Genomic DNA, 17,737 nt, shown 5'->3' with positions numbered 1-17,737 from the left:
TCTATTATGGCTCTTTTCAGTTGTGTCCGAGGTATGGACAGCGAAAAGTATTTCCTAAGTTCGAAAATCCAAATTGACCTGAATTTCCGATATTTCTTTGAAAGCTATGTGTGGCAGGTAAAGGGAGCCCCCGATAAGCTGATGTGTGACGATGTAGCGCAAGGCCGCTGCCAGACACATCAAAAACTCACCGTAACGAAACAAATTACAGATGAAATATAACGCATTGTAACGCTTTCTTTTTCGTTCGATCGATTTCGGTCTACCCGTTGGCGCGGCTAAATCCCAACGAAAACGCTGTATGCTTCTGCATCGCAAAACAGCAATTTAATATGAATAAAACTTAAGTTTTTAATTTATTCTCATCAAAATTAAGGAAATCCAAACTCACTTTTTGTTTGCTTAAAATAACAAGCGTTATTTTTCGGCTGTTTATTTTTATCGCTACGATGGTTTGTCGGTGTGTCTGGCAGCAGCCTGAAACATTCAAGGGCTGTTCTATTCATGGTTTCGACTAGTGTTGGGAAGTTCGTTAAAAAAAGGAATGAAACTAGTTTATTTTTGAAAAGGAAAGGAACGTGAACTTGGGGTGTTTCGGATTTTGCTGGAGTCGTAATCGGACTAACGCTAGTCGGAGTCGGATCGTGAGAGCGGGTAGAGGCGCACCAAAGAGCACAATTGTAGTACAGTGTTCAGAGCCTTTTCATAACGACAGATTTAATTTGTCGGATCGAAATGTCGTAGCATAAGGAATTTCCTTTCAAAATGTATAATGCCTGGCCGACAAATTCATTATGAAACAAGTTACTAAGCATTTGATTAAAGTATGAAACGCAAAATGTAAACAAAATAAAAAATCTGTGAAATATTTCCAAAGCTTTATTCAGCATAAGCTTACTTACTTGCTTTTTTATCTGGAGTATCTGCAACCGCTCACGCCTTTGGGCCTCATGCGTACAACATAAAAACATGATGGTACGATATACTCCGGGCTTCGACGGTTACGGCAAGCTCGCCGAGGTGAACAGCTTCCTTTTTATATCGTAAGGTCTGGTTAGTAGCCAACATCCTTCCGCGCAACTTAACTACCATGCTGTAGTCGGTGCTGACCTTTGACCCTAAGGAGGTCAAATGTTTGAAGACTTCCAGTTTATGTAACGCATTGTTCGATGACCGTTATTTGGCAATGCGTAATTGGATACAAAAGATTTGGGACGTAGAGGAAAAGTCTTAATACTTCCCTTTGCACGAGGGCTAAACATGAACAACAACAACTCGGCTGTGGTAATTTACATACATTTATAAGAATTTTATTTTTATTTGATTTTTGAAATAGTTTCATAGTTTAGAGCTTTTTTGTTTGTGAATCTGTCTATGTATGTGTTGGTATGTCTGTGTATAGTTTGTTCTTGTGTCGTTGTGGGAGATGTACAGATACAATGATTCAAAAATTATAAAATATTATTACTCTTCCATCAATATTACTCTTGTGCGTTACACTGTCGTAACGCAACGCTTCATTTAATGATGCGTTACACGAACGCAAGAGCAACAAACCATCGAGCAGCGCCAAACAGCGGCAAAGACCCTCTTTCCCTATGGTGGTAGTGGTGGTCCTGGTGGTGGTGTTGCTTTTATGTGTATGCATCAGAAAATTCCGTTACTTAACAGTTACAGTTTCTAATATATTTTACTCAGCAGCACGGTTTGCCTATGCTTTGCACCATCGACACACATACCCACGCACAACGATTGGTTGCTCTTGTTTTGTATGTTAGATTTAGTTTTACTTATATCCTTTCCTTACTTATACTTAGTAGTGTCTGCTCAGTATTTCGTTGCTTTCGCTCGGTGGCATATTCTACCTCTCTTCTGCTACTGCTGCTTCTGCTTCTGTTCGCCTGTTTACTTATTTTACTTCCCTTACATCAATGGAATGGATCCTTTTCCACTAGGGATGTGTGTGTGTGTGTGTGTGTGTGATTTTTGTTTTTAATTTTCAATAAGTTGTCGTACGAAGGAAGTTAGATGTTGTGGGCAAAAAGGGGTTCAATATTTCTTCGATGATTGTAGCCTAAATCGCACGCAGTGCTCACATTAAACTTTACACATACTCTCATATTCAGTACCATATGAGGAACCTTTTGTTTGCTTCAAAGCTTAGTATACTAAAAGATTCACTGCGGTGCCGCAGGTTAATCTTTCCTTCAATTTGAACGGAAAATAGCTACCCATTTTTACACCTTCTACTAATAAATTGCAGCAACTGCAATGTGTAGCATTGCAACGACCTCCGTTACAGGATGGTTGATTAAACTTGCCGGCGATCGGGGAAAATTCGTGTAAAGGACAGTAAAGATCGCAATAGGGGGAAGGAAGGGAAGAAAACACAGTGGAAAAAAAGGAAACTCAAGCGAGACTGGACCAATCCTTCCTGTCCACCTTGCTGGTTTATCACAGTTGTATGTAGGAAAACTAAACATCATTCGGAAATCGTCGCTAGACGACATCGTGACGCTTTGTGTTACAGGCGAAAGGAAGGAACGGAAACGTGATCAGCTGGACGTTTGCAAGCGTACGAAGCAATCTGTGGACGGTCCTGTAATTATTTTGCAATCGTGACGTAAGTATCGTCACGTTTTGGGGAAGTGTAGGAAGGGGGAGCATGGCTGTACATGGCTACAACATTTACTACACAGCGTTCTCCGAAGGGAGTCCGGATCAGCATCTCGGGACACGAAATGAGACCAGCGATATCGTTTAAATAAATGCACTAACAAAGGGGAGATAGACGGAACCCTAGCTTGCTTGCTTGCTAACCGCCGGTATGTCAAACCGATATGTCCATTGCGAATGCCCGAAAAGTCTAGGATGGCAACGGCTCGATCACACAACCATAGTTCTGCGCTTAGCCTCTGGTTTGCTCGTCCCGGAATGGTCAAGGCGGCGATCGCCAGGTGATCGTTTATGTACAGATTTAAAAAGTAACTTCTGGTGGGCCAGGGGTACACCTTCCTGATCCATTCGAGTCCGGTGCGGAACCCCTCTTAACCCTTATCCTTGCCGCCCGGACCGACCGTAACGCCGAGCAGATGCTCGCCGGCCATCAGCCCACCCGCCGGCTGATGCGCGTAGTTGCGTATCTGGTGCAGCGAGATCAGCTGGTTCGGGAACGCGTTCGAGGGGCTCTGGGACATGGCGGCCTTCTGGTTCTGGAAGCTGATCGCATCGTACAGGTAGGAGGGCCGCTGCGTCGCCAGCTGATGATGGTGCTGCAGGCCGTTCAGGTGCGGCGGCATCGCGTTGATCGGCGTGAAGGCCGAGTTGCTTGTCGCCTTCGCTATGCTGCCGGTGTCGTAGCTCATCGGCGTCGAGACGGGCGGGATCGCGAGGTTACCACCGTTCATGGTACCGTTGTGTTGCTGTTGGGGCGGAGGTTGCTGCTGCTGCTGCTGCTGCTGTCCGGACGCTTGATTGGCGGCACCGGAGCCTGCATTCCCACCGTTCGGTGCACCGTTACCAACGACACTGTCCGGCGGCCCTCGGGCGGCCGCTGGTCCTACCATCTCGTCGACGGCATCGTCTCGCTGATTGTGGTGCTGCTGTTGTTGCTGTTGTTGCTGCTGTGGTGGCCCTCCTCCCGGGTGATCCGTCCCGTTCGACTGTGGCCCATTGCCGGTGCTCCCGTTCGTTGCGCTACCGTTCGGGGTGAGGCTGAACTCGTGGTGATTGTTCTGCTGGTTGATGACGTCGTTGATGGTGGCTGCCGCCGAATCGGGGCTTACCTTCGGCCAGAAGGCGCTCTCCCCCGCCATGCTGGTGGCCGCGCCACCGTTGGACGTGGCCCCGTTCGATGCACTGCCCGAGCTGCTGCTGCTGCCGGGTGTGGACGCGCTCAGATTGACCGTGCTGCTGCTGCTGCGCGTCCCAATCGGGGGCCGCTTGTCCGTCCGCTCCGCGTGCTTCTGCATGTGCTTGGACAGGTAGGTTTCCTGCGTGTACGACTTGCCACAGTACTGGCAGATGTGCGTCTTCAGGTGCTTCGACTCCTTGTGCTTCGGGATGTGCTCCAGCAGGGCCGGCTCGTCCGCGAAACACTTGTAGCAGGAGTTGCACTTGTACGGTTTGTCCGTCTGGTGGCAGCGCGAGTGCGACTGCAGGTTGGACAGCTGCGAGAACGCTTTGAGGCAGCCCGAGTGCCGACACTTGTACGGTTTGTCGCCGGTGTGCGTCCGGATGTGCTGCTGCAGATGGGAGAGCTGGGTGAATTTGCGCTGGCAGATCTCGCACCGGTACGGCTTGATGCCAAGATGGATGCGCGTGTGCTGGGATAGATAGCTCGAGTTGGCGAACGCCTTATTGCACTGGGAGCATTTGTAGGGTTTCGCTTCGCGCATGTGAATCTGCGTGTGCAGCTGCAGGTCCGCCTTGGAGGTGAAGATCTGCAAGATGAATTGGAGAGGGAGCAGAAAAGGGCCGTTAATTAGTGGTGGAGATATGAGCTGGAGATAATGAGAACTGGGAACTGGAGCCAACGGAAACAACAGCCACCTCGGAGCTACCTCGAAGAGCACGATTGTATGACAGGATTATTCGGAACGGTTAGATCCTAGCCATTTAAGAGAAGAAAATGGCTAGAAGAATTTCGTTCCAAATATAGTATATCTAAACCAAACATATCTGATAACAACAATCAACGAAAACATTTGTAGACTAACAAGATGTTATTTGTTGTACGTCCGTTGATGTCGTACTGCCATTACGCAATATACCAACTAAGCTATAGAACAGTATCCGAATCACCATGGCCTCAAACCCCCGCTCTGGTGTAGGAACACTTACAGCTCGAGACATCAGATACTACTCAGGCGCCAGTGTTGTGGCCCACAGCTGCGCGTAATAGCATAAAAATAGCGGAAAAAGATCCCGAAACCCACTACCTACTGCACCGTCCAGTTGCTTGCGGGTGCGGAAGGCTTACCGACGGCATACCAACACCACCGGAAGCGTCGGATTGCGGGCGTGATGATTGCGTTTGGTGGTAGAATTTGCACATAATTTCTCACCCCTCATACGAACGGTTAGTAGAGGGCAACACACAAAAAAAAAACACACACAAACTCACAGCCGGAAAAGCGTTCTTCCATGTCCATCGTGGTTGTCATCGTGTATTCCGCACGGGAGGGTGTAATTAAAAACTGAAATGCCTGCAACCAACCAGCACTCTACCCAGAAACGTCATCCCCAAGCGTCCCGGGAGTCTGGGTGGTGCAAAAGTTTTTCTGTTCGAAATGGGTGTGCGAGAGCTTTCAATTGTCGGCATGTTTGGGAGCACATTTGCGGGACAAACAGAAGCTCTTGTTACGCTTATTACACGCTCAATTGGTAATAAGCTTGTTATTGTGGTGAAAATAACATAAACTACAGTTTGAAGTATGCATCATGTATAATGCGCCATGTCTTGCTTTCAATATCTTGACAACGGGCTTAATGGGAATTTATTCGTCTAAATAATCACACTTATACTTTATACACACTTGCCAACTGGAACCAAACTTCCAGCTGCTTACCTTCGAATCCTTATCATCGAGCAAGTCGTCCTCGTCTTCCAGCAACTGTTGCTGTGTCTGCTGTTGCATCAGCAGTACCCCATTCGCTGGAGAAGACGGACAGGAGCTGTCCAGTTCCTTCTTCTCCACAATGAACTGCTTAAGCTCTAGATCGATCTGATCGCTGGCGGGATTCGTGGCACCGCCTGCATTATGTCCACCACCGACGGCAGTGGATGGTCCGCTCTGAGCGGTTGGAGGAACACTATTAACAACACCACCACCACCACCATTTACACTTTGAGGCCCACTGACGATGGGCCCACCAGTTGCCGGATTTACACCCGCATTTGGACGGTGATTGCCACTGTCAACCCCCAGATGGTTACTGTTGAGCCGCTCGTCCACGAGCGGTACGCCATTGCTTCCGACCAGCAGTCCGTTCACGGCCAGCGATAAGTTGCCGGGCACTGCACCGACCGTGTTGAGCCCACTGGACGACTTGAGTGGAAATTCGTGATGCGTGACAATTCCGTTCGATAGAAAGGGCTTTTGATTCTGTTGCTGCTGCAGATGGTGCTGCGGAAGCTGCGTGTGTTGCTGATGTGGCAGCTGCTGTTGCACTGTTGGAAGTGGGTGCTGTTGCTGCTGCTGCTGCTGCTGCTGCTGTTGATGATTGTAGCCCAACACAGCCGAATTGTTGCCATTGTTCTGGATCGGTGTGAAGGTAACCGTGAGCTGGGTGTTCGGTGCCGACGCGAGGATGCCTCTTTCGTTGAGCGATCGAAGCTGATCGATCGAGCGATGAAATTGGCTGTAATCACCGCCCGCCGCTATTTCACCGATCAGCGGCGAATTGTGATAGTCCAGGCCACCTCCCGGGCGGGCGTACTCGACGACACGTCCCTCCAGCTTGCCGGTCAGGGATGGAGTCTAGCGAAGAGACACTCTCAACCACGTTCACTTGCAAACGAATGATGCACGAGCCACACGGTTCTGTTTTACGGTACACACTGTTTTTAATTGAGGAAATGGTTCACATAGATGTTGCAGTTATTCTGTTTGAATATTTCACCAACTTTTCGTTGTCATTATCGGAGGAAGCTATATAGTATATAAACGTTGGAAGAGTTGTACAAGGACATATGATAAGTGATTGTACAGAGACATATGACATATGATCAATAACCGAGGTTTAAAACCAAATAAAAACGTACACAAAACACTGCAAACAATCAATACCTCCGAATTGAACTCATAACTTTTTGCAAACAATCCCTTTCCTATCATTTCAAGATGTTAAAAGCCTTTTGCTACAATTAAAATGAAACTCCCGTCGGTAGCAATGTGTTTCAGCGACTAGCAAAACGTAACATTTAGGAACTAGAGCATCTAAGCGATTTCAAATATGTAAATTCTGAGTTAAATACTATTTCAGATGCGTTTGCTATGCTTCTGTGCTGATCTTCAAAATGATAACTTTTGAGAACAAATAATGATAATTTCTGGATTCCTTTCACATAATTCAAGTAGAGAGTATAGCATAGCATGGAAATTCCTGGACTCTTTGGATCGGGTTTGAGCCTGAAGTCGTTTTAACACAACTCACACGCACTGTTGCTCTTTGTCACTACACCAATTCACCATTTCACGCAAAAAAAGGCAATCGAGCACAACATTTCATTCTCAATCACACAATTAACACACACACACACACTCACAACACGCTTCGCAAAAGGCACTTTGAGAATTAGATGCGTCTAAGCGAAAACTCGTCTTGCTAAGAAAGATCCTATGTTCGACGGCGCTAAGTTGGTTTCCGATCGAACGCCAACGGGAGAGCCACTCAACCATTCCCTCCGGCTCGGCCGAAGGGAACGGTTGAATGAGTAGCAGCCGCGTGCGAGTCGCGATCGCGACCAGATCTGCTGTCTTCGGTCGCGACCCCAACCATTAGTTCGGCGGAAAATCCACTTTTCTATCATGCTATTCTATTCCGTTTGCATTCGCGTGCTGCCTTTTTTGTGGTTGTTGTTGTTCGTTCGTTCGTTTGTTTGTCGCTTTTTTTCCAGCCATGACATTTCACTTTTTGCCCCGGTGTGTTTTGTCTGTGTGTGTGTGTTCAATGTTTGTTTGGATTTTCAGTGGACTTTTTTTTCTATATACATATTTTCTTTTTTTTTGTGCATCCTCCCCTCACACAGCACAGCAATTTCCACCCGCGCGATGACGTTTTTCTTGGTGCCATTCACAGGACGACTGCGATTGCTATTCTCTCGCGCTTTAAACGTTTTTGCCCATTTACCAACAGCGCCGCTTTTGCTTCCACCACCGACCACCGGTGCGAGCTATACCGATCCGGCCGTATGTTTTTGCGGATGTGTTTTTTTGTCGTCACCAGGCCCCGAGACGCGACTCTTTTTGCCCCGCGCGACTCTTCGCAAGGTCGTGGACTGGAGGCGGCAGAGCAGGTCCATTTCTTGTTCACGATTTGCTGCTGCGTTTTTTTATATCTACATTGCATTTCCACTTTTTCTTTCGATAACAAAATCACTCTCGTGGGCAGGTGGAGGCAGGCGAGTGGTCTGTTTGCTTTTTTGCTGCTGCTGCTGCTGCCTCTTGTTGTCACAATTACACGCGCGGAAAGGCGCGCAATCGGCATTCGATTCACGATCGGCAGCTTGGCTGCATGGTGGCAGCACTCGCCGTCAAACCGTGGCCGCGCGTAGCTCAACGCGATCATTTATCCTGTGAAGGTGTCGTGAAAAACAGTCCTTGTGCTCGAGTGTGTGATGACACCATGAACCGCGGTGTGCGTTTGGGCTATTTTTGGCTTATAAATGCCTCTTTCCAGTCGGCTATTTTTGCTTACTTATGGTTCACCTTCAAGATAAGCGGCCGGACAATTGCAGTTCCCACTGTTCCCACAAAACAACTCGGTGTCGCGAGAAAAACACACGCACACAACACAACACGCGCCTTCACTAAACGCTCGCGTTCCGGTTTCCGAGTCGCTTTGTTTCCGCTTTTTTGAAAGATTTCCCTGCGATGGTACGCGAACCGTCGGTCGGTCCGCGTGCGACAGTCGTCCGTGCGGGCAGAGCGCAATTTTTATGTGCTGTTACTCATTAGAATGTAAAAACTCGACTGATTTTTTTGCTCCACCGAAAAAATGCTGCTCCCTGCTGCCGTGTGGCGGCTGTGGCGTCTGCCGTGAGCGTTGAGCGGCTGAGCGTGGCCCAGGATTCCATGGCTGCGCCCTCGCGCCGCCCTCGCCGCCTTGTTTCCGTGTGCAACGGCACAGGGGATCGTCTTCGTTTTCGTCTCATTTGAACGCGCGCGCGGTTCGGTACGCGCGTTCCCCACACCCCTTGCGACGGCGGCGGCGGTGGCGCTGGCTGGCCGGACGCCGCTTTTGCAGGCCTGCCCGAGGAGCAGCCGAGGCCGAAACTGGCCGAACCGTCGGGTTGTGATGCTGCCGTGGTTTTCCACCGATTTGAAGAAGGGAGGGAAGGAGGGGAGGTTTGGGAGTGTATCATTTGCATGGGAAAACAGGGAAGAAGGAAAGGATGTTGCTCCCCGGTCCCGAGTTGGGGCCTCGAGGAGCGGTGGTAACGAAAGGTAGACCTGATGAAGATACGATTGGGTGGCTTACGGCGAACCCAAAGTGCAGGCAGCTGGGAAGTGTCTGTGTGTGTGTGTGCGTGTGCCAGTGTGAGACAGAGAGCGAAGGAGAGACCGAGCGTGAAAGAAACTGAGCGAGAGCGGAACGGTGAGTTGTGCGTGTGTGTCACTCTAGGATGGGGGTAGGAATGGCAGTGATGGGGGGGGGGGGGGGGAAATCGTGTGCAAATTTTTCAACCCTCCGACGGGAAACCCTTGCGCTGACCAGACCCACCCGACGAGACGATGACACGACGATCGTGCGCTCGATGGCAGCGAACGCATTTACGTCGAGTGCGGCGCGAAGGGTTGGTCTGGCAAACGGTTGTTTTGTAAAGGGATCGTGGAGGATGGCAGGGGGGGTAAAACGACCGAAGAAAATGGCACTCGAAGCTGGGCAGCAACGGTCAAAAGCCCCTAGCGGTGTGAGCATTACCTGACAAACGCGATATGTTGCAGCAAAGGGGGTTTTAATATTGTACTAAAGGAATTATTGTGATCAATTAACATGTGATCAATTTTTGCAGTTTTAAGTTTACACCCTACACAATCCTTTTCCAAAGCAAAAAAAAATGTAATAAGAGAGAAAAATGAAATAAAAGTACTTTTGATTGTACAAACCAATCCAATTCAGATAAAAAATGAATAGAATTTTAGAAAAATAAACTAAAAAAATACACAAAAAACATATAAATACATAAATCGCAAAAGAAAATGACCAAATGTATCAACACAAACAGAAATAAGAAAGTATATAAACTTAAACAACGGTGGTTGAATAAAAAAAAGTAGATAAAACAGAACAAAAGTCGATAAATGACAGAAATATGGCTAAATAAAAAAAAAAAAAACAAAGTACAAATAAAAGAAAAGAGTATAAAACATAAACATAAAGAACTCAAAGCTTGATGTTAATTATAGCAATTTATTTAGATAACAGCAAACACAAAAAAACACAAAGAGTAAAACATCAAAAAACTGTCAGAAAAGTATGTTTGAATCTACTGGAGTTATAGAACATAAATGGGACATTAAATAAAACGAAAGAAAATATTTCAACAGCAGCAAAAATTAAACACAAAACATCAGAGTTTATTATTAAACAAGAAAACTCGATTGCAATACCGTTTCTCCGGCAGTACGGGGTGTCCGATTTTTCACCAAACCGTAAATGAGTGCAAATTAAAAAAAGAAATAGCCAGAAGACGAAGCACACGAAATGAGTAGAGTGGAGAGAATTAAAAAAGGAACTAAACGACCTAGAGTAGCCAGAAAGGTACAGAAGAACAGGCCAACGGCGAGCGGGCAGCTCCATCTCCCGGCAGGTGGGTGGCTGGGTGGGTTTTTCGCACACAGGGCATTCGGCAGAAAATAAAAATCCTGTACAGCGAGGATGTGCCGCGCGCAAGAGCACGGAGAAAAAATCCGAGATTTTTGCATGTGTTGTTGCATCCGGTGTCCGGGTCGGGTTGCGTCGTCTGTCTGTGGTACGAAAGGGGCAACCAACACGTCCAACGCGACTCGTCGTGCTTGTCCAGCACTCAGCGCAGAAACTGGGGGGGAGGGGGGGGGTTGGTGCAGTGAGGCTGGAACAGACGTGCAATGTTTGTGGGTGCCCTATCGCACAAGGCCACCCGAACGGCGGACCAACGACGGTCCACCAATACCAGAGCCTGTACGTATTTGCCTGTGTGTGTGTTTGTGTCTGGCAAGAAACGACCAAAAGGACACGCGGAAGAAATAAAAAAAATACTACCTACGGCCACCCAACACGCGCGCCAACCAAGCGGAGGAAAAAATAGATCCTTCTTCGGTTCGGTTTCGCCTCTGTCTCTCTCTTTGTTGCTCTCAGGTGCAGGCTAGCACGAGGCCGTACGAGTAAGCGTGATGGAGGCGCATTTTTTCCCCAACTTTTGCGTGGATTTTTTCTCGCTGACCGTGCGCGCGAGTGTGTGTGTGTGAAGGAGGGTGAGTTACGCAGTCAAATTTGAATTATCCCCTCCCCTCGGCGACCCTCGCAACGCACCGGCCCCGTGGTAACGTGGTTTCTTTTTTCGCTTTTCCTTGCCGCTTCGGCATCGCGACCGGCCCCGAACGCTGTCCGCTTTTCCGCAAACGAACGGCACGAACAAGATGATACCAGCTTCCCGCTGGGTGGCGGGGCTGGCTGCTGCTACCGCGAGAGAGGATGCGTTTCAGCCCGGTGTGTGCCGTGTGCCCGATTGCGCCACAATGGAATAAAAAGAACATTAGCGTATACATAGGCTAGCGATGCTGGTCAGCAGCACCTTGTTTCGCGCGCGCACCATGGAGCATTCGGGGATGTTTCTTTTTCCGAATGGAGCGAATAGCGGGATACGTGCTCTAACTGTGTCTGTGTGTGTGTTGAGTGTGGTGCTACTTTTTTCCAAATCTTTTTTTTAAAAGGGGTTATTTTGCTCCTCTTTTCTCGCCCGACACAGGGAGGCATTGTTGTTTTGGGGGCGAGAAAAGGATCTCCAAAGCTGACGCTCTAAACCTGCCTCGCTCTGTGCCGGGCGGGAAGAAAATAAAAATACATGCACACACACACACACACACACACACACACACTCGTACACAATCCGTAACTCACATACACACACACACACACGCGCGGCAGGGAGGGAAAACGAATTTTTATTTTCGCTCCAAAAGGATAAGGCAAAGCGAGCAAAAGAAAGCGGCACTCGGTTGTACCAGCACCTCCGAACCTGCACCAACACAGATAATTCTGGCGTGGTTCGCCTTTCGGTTGGGTTTCTTTTTTTCCACGACTCTACACAGGCGTCCCTTCCGTGGGTGCCATGGCCTGGTCCGCCATGGGAAGGGAAATGGGTTGCGGGAAACGGGTCCGCTTCTATGTGGCTTCGGTTTGACGCACGAAAACGACGCATGGCGGTGCGTGCCGATGGATGCGTTTGCCGCGTGCATGTTGCGCTTATTGATTGCCGGCTGCATATGTGTGTTTTGCTCCGTGGGGATTTTAATTGGGGGGGGGGGGGGGGGGTCTAGGAGGGGGTAGTTATTTGGCCATTTACTACACTAGCTCGCTGCCTAGACAAAACAGCACACTAGCACGATTTGGGACGGGGAAACATCGTGTTTCTCTTGCACACATTCGGTGGGGTGTATGTGTTGTTAAGCAATTGAATCGGGGTTTGAAGTGAGTGCAATAATTTGGAAACTATTCTATAAATTTTTAGCTGTTTAACAGTTCATAAGAACAACATAATATCCCTAGGTTAACCAAAATGTGATAAAATATACAAAAATAAACATAAAAGTTAATTTAACTAAACTATCTTTATGTACACGTTAAGCATACTTGTCTGTTATGCTGTGGAAACAGTGTGGAGTACAAACTTCACTTAACTAATTTAACCTCATAAAGCAATCGCAGATTTTGTCCTACTGTCGAGATAGTTCCTGAGATGGGAAATAATATCCAGCACGGAATCGAATCTAACATGAAAGTGTTTTTTGTTATTTACCTTCAAAATGGATGACAATAATGTCATTACACATAATGTAATAAGCACTTTTTTCAACTATCTTAAAAAAAATACTCTCTTGTTTTCTTTTAAAAGGGATACCAAACAGTTTTTAAAAGTGTTGAAATAGTTTCATAGCAGAAAAAAACAACCAAATCCTTCGAAAAAGCCGAGGTGCAATCTATTTCTTCAATCGATCGTGTTCCAAAATTAGGCCCCTTAGCTGGAGGCCCTTAGTCGGCTTGATCTTTCTAGAATACTGTAAAAAAAAGCCAAAAAGAAACCCAAATCCCGGTAAAAATTAGATGCAAGCTAAATCCGAATCTGAAGCGCAGCAGCAGCAGCAGCATAAACACACACACACACACACGGCGGTGCAATCATGCGTTCCAGCACAAAAGACAAGCTGCCGATATTTCTCCGTTTTCTAGAAATTCTGCCCCGAAGCAGTTCCAATCGAAACCCAGTTCGTCAAACAAAGCAACGCAAAAACGGCCACATTCCCTGGGCACACAAACAGCAAATGCACAAGGAGAAAGGCGTGCGGAAAATGTGTGCAATAGCATGCTGGGGGAGAAAAAAAATGCAATTTCAAATTTGTACCCAACGCACTCGCCGTTTTGGGGCTGTTGGAGACCGGACCATACGCACCGTCTCGCCTGCGTCTATGTGCGTTCGCTCCAGTGCGTCAAACGAGCGTATCGTCTCATCATCGCATACCCATTCTGGTGGAGCTGGACGCCGGAGACGAATTTCCATACGTGCATGTACGTGCGTATGGAAAGTTTGGGCAGAGGGATGGTACAGGACGGGGCAGTTGATTAAATGATACAGCCATCGGCGTACGCGGTACCGAAACCGTTCGGGAAGCTGAACGATGGGAAAGCAGGGAAAAGGGAGCGCTCACACACACACACACACACGCACAACACGAAGCAGAAAAATTGGTAGAAGTTTCCCAAATTTGTGCATCACCTCCTCTGCCAACGTTTCTTCCCATTCCACGCCAGCAGGACCGCGGACATCGTGCACGGGACGTTTCGATGTGGAAATTTTAGCTCTTTCTAGCTCGTGGAAAGTGTTCCCGCGCAACGGCAACATCAACGGCCCCCCGAAGAAAGCAGACGGAAAAGAGTTCGATACAGAGCAGCGTTTTTTCTGTTTTTTTGCTAGCTTTTTTTCTCCATTTGCCCCTGTCTAAGCGATGAGTTTCGAAAGCAAGGGGTAGAAGGAAAGCGACAGGACCTCATCAGCCAGCGGCAGATTCCGTTGCGCTTACCGAAAGGGTGGTTGGTTGGCAAGGGCATTTCCACCACATAAAGTGACGATGGAAAACGCTGTGGAAAAATGTATCCCAGCGCTGTTTCCATCCCGGGCATTTGCGGTTTTGTCCCGTCTCAATTTAGCGCTTTTCTCCCGCTCCGTTTTCTCCACCCGTTTTCTCCAGCTGATGAAATGAATTTTTGACAATTGTTTTGGCTGCATCGACTTACCGTCCTTACACGTACATGCATCAGTAGAACGATTTTTACATAACACTCTTTTCTCTCTTGCTCCCGCTCTCGTGTGCCGCGAAAAAGTAGTAAACCTCCGGCAACGAATCGCGCGAATGCAGCCGGGGCAAAATGAATTGAATGAATTATAAATTTCGCTGCCCGCTTTTGGCAGGGTTAGGTGGCGGAGTTAGCTTGTTTAGCAGGTTGTTAGTCGATCAGGTTTTGGTTTAACGTGCTGTTTTTTTCTTCTTCTTGCTCTCTGTTTATTTAAAGTCTTCGTGAAACGCTTCACACGTGCTGACTTGTCCAATTAAAGGGGACAAAAAACCTTGCTCTGTCCTTGCATTTTGAAACAAAACTGTGGATGAACTTACACACATACACACATTAAGGGCGAAAGGGTCCCGTCACCTAATGAAAAGGGGAAAGTTTTCGCTCTAAGGGTTTTTTTTCTCCTATGTGTGCACTGCTGCCCCGAATCGTAGCCTTTTCCCGGGCACAAAACAATTGATTCGGTTCTAGAAATCTTTTTTTCTGCTTTTTGTTTTGTCACACTACCACCTTTCCCGCTTTGCGCTTTGTGCTGAAACATCACTTTCAACCGGACACCAACTTCCGGCTGTCGTTAGGGAAGTTGTTGTCGCCACTCACCGCCTTTGCTGCTGGACACTTTGCTACCGATTTCAATATTGTGTCCCCCCATCTCAAGGGTGTGGATGCTGAGTGTGGTGGATTGGAAACTTTTCCTTCAAAAAAATGGCGCGCAAGTGACGCACGAACGTGTCGAAACGGAATGGATCGTGGGAAAGTGTGCTAGAAATGATTTTTACTCCAGAGAACAAGCGGCAGGTATTGGAACCTTTGCCGTGCTATCTCAAGGGGCTCAAAGCTTCATTTATTTGTTAATTGAGCATGTATTTGTAGTGCAATTTTACGCACAAAACTATTCAATTTTAGTACAACAATTAACGATTGCTGGCAACGGAATAAAAATTGCAAAAGAAATCGTTTTGAAGAGAAAGCAAAAAACCTGATTCAATTTCAGGCAAGTAATTTTTCAACACTCTTCTGTCAAACAAACACAAAAGAAAACGAAGGACGAACAACACGAACATGCACAAAATTGTTCGGTTTTGTTCGTTTGAAGCGTTTGGGAAAAGTTGATTTTTCTAACGCAACGGACAGCAAGAAGTTAAAAAGGCTCTCCCCCCCCCCCCCCTCCCAATCTGGGGTTTTGCTCCGACAAAGACCGCTTTCGCTTCATTTTTCAATGAAACGCCGGCTCCCCGCTGCCGCTCGAAAGCGCGTTGTAATAGTACACTCTTTGTTCTTGCAGAAAAGTATTCCATCACCTTGGCTGCATCGAACGGAGAAGGGTTCCTTTTTGTTCGAGTAAAACAACAACAAAAAAAATGACCACCCCAAACCTATCCCGACGAACAAAGAATGTAAGCAACTCCACGGGCAAAAAATCTTGAAAACAATTCCACGTGGGTGGGTGGTACCAGCAGTACGAAGGCACCGAAAATCAACCCAAGAAAGGACAACAAAGAAAAGAAAAAACACACACACACAAACCCCCGTGAAAAAGTGGTGAAATTGAAAGCGAACTGGCCGGACGACCGATCGGACGAGGGTAGTACGGGGAGGGGGAAGCAAAACGGGAAGCGGGATGGGCTTTGAATCGACCTTCGGTCAACGCTGGCTTGGGGAAGCCTGCGCTAAACGGTCCAGGGTTTAAGGAGTGTAAGTAAGATGTTGCCAAGTGGACTCCATATTTCGTTTCCTTTCATTAGCTTGATTGAGTGTTTGTAATTAGTTGATAATGAGTTTCTTCTCATTTTTTTCCTGCTTCTGCTTGTCTCGGCTGCTCGGCTGGGGCTGTTGGCGGGCGTCGAGTGCAGAAATTGAAGGACCGTTTCATTTTATAGGCAAAGAAAGAGGATAGACCGAAAAAAAGGGGAAGAGACAATATTCCCTGGCAAGTCTAAAAATACACCCAAAACGGTGTGATGAAGGCTTTTCCGAAGCTAAACAGCGGGTTTGTACTGGTATCGCGGGTAAAGCTTTGAATATTGTGAGGCTAGTCGAACGTATGTTGCTCCATTTCATTACCAATACACCCGATTGAATAATTGAAAATTCTTTTTAATATCAGAACGCTCAATAAGAGAAAGCCAGCTAATGTAACGCCACGAAACAGAAGTAGATTATAAGATTACATCAGCGGCTGTCCGGCAAATCTCTTCGCTAAGAGCGTCATAATTATTTAAACACATCTAAAGTACATGCTCTTCGGTGCACGTCGACAGCGTCGCCGGACCCGTCGGACGCTTCCGTACACCGGAAGAGACGTATGTATGTTTGCCTCAGACCTAACACTAACCGGGTCGCTTTTAATTAGCCGTTCTACAAGCCTGTGTTCAAGCCGACGGTAGAAAGCGTGTTAATTATTTACAGCCCAGCCCGAACAGCCTGGCGTAGGCACCAACGACGTCTGTTCGAAGCTTAAGTATGGACGCGCCTGTGAACGCACTGACGCTCACCCAAATGCGGATCAAACCGTACTCCTGTCGAGAGTAGCTCATTATGCAAGAGATGGCTGAAAGGAATGTGGAATGCTACCTACCTGCGGACACATTTTGCACTGATACTTTCGGCCCGTTCCGTTCGGCAGCCCGGTTGCACCGATCTTGGTAGCGTTGATGGGCTGCGGGACGACGAGCAGTGCGGCGGCAGGATTGGTCGGTCCGCCACCGGCATGGCCGAGGCCTCCGCCCGGCGAGCTGCTGCTGGAGGAACCGCGAGCCCCGTACAGCTGGCTCATCTGGGCCGCGCCCGTTTGCATCGTGTGGTGGTCCAGCAGCCGGCCATCGTCGATCATGTGACCCTTCTGCAGGTTGTTGTGATGGTGATGGTGGTGATGGTGGTGATGATCGACCGGATTCATTTTCGCCTATCAAAAACAAAAGGGGAAGCAAATAAAAATGGTTTAATGAATATAGAAGAAATGTACAATAAAACCAAAAAAATAAATTATATTTAAATTAAGGGAAATTAAACTCATCTTCGCAACATGCTCTTTAAATAATAATGAATAATAAATATAATAAATAATAAAACTGAATCAATCAAACAGAACGACAAAAGTATGGCTCAGTCGTCTGAGCTAGAAATGCGATGCATCATCACACACACACACACTACCTCGTATCCTTGCTTCATGGACATTGGGTTTCGCGGTGCCGGCCAACCACCGTACGTGTCCATGTCCTTCGTGTGCTGACCACATTGCTAGCGTCCGGTATCGCAGCACATTAACAACCGTGCGGAAATTGCGGAGGCAGGCGTGCGTTGTAAGCATTGCACAGATATGATTTGAATATAGAGATTGGTAGATCCGATTTGTATGCCACGGTTGATAATCCGAAAGCGTTAGCAAAAGGAAAAGAGACAAGAAAATTCAAAGGTTTTGTTAGTCAGCTTACGGTAAAAATGCTAGAAAAGGAATGGTGTT

The 17,737-nt window shown here is 47.4% G+C and overlaps 1 protein-coding gene across 3 annotated transcripts in view; it reads right to left on the bottom strand.

Annotated features, from left to right (window-relative positions):
* Positions 1-1,280: 1,280 nt before the first annotated feature.
* The window catches only part of LOC1281033 (zinc finger protein rotund), a 49,596-nt gene continuing 33,139 nt past the window's right edge, over positions 1,281-17,737 (bottom strand). For 2 of the 3 annotated variants that reach the window (XM_061644522.1, XM_061644520.1), the window contains exons 3-5: positions 17,428-17,514; positions 16,850-17,176; positions 1,281-4,442 (exon numbers count right to left, since the gene is read on the bottom strand). In XM_061644522.1, coding sequence (XP_061500506.1) covers positions 3,048-4,442; positions 16,850-17,176; positions 17,428-17,514 — 1,809 coding nt within the window. In that variant the 3' untranslated portion in view covers positions 1,281-3,047. The remainder of the gene's footprint in view (positions 4,443-16,849; positions 17,177-17,427; positions 17,515-17,737) is intronic. The other variant, XM_061644521.1, reaches the window with a different exon arrangement.

Source organism: Anopheles gambiae, chromosome 2 (genome assembly GCF_943734735.2).
Source record: "Anopheles gambiae chromosome 2, idAnoGambNW_F1_1, whole genome shotgun sequence".
NCBI classification, from domain to species: Eukaryota; Metazoa; Arthropoda; class Insecta; order Diptera; family Culicidae; genus Anopheles; species Anopheles gambiae.
This window is presented reverse-complemented; position numbering and strand designations above follow the sequence as displayed.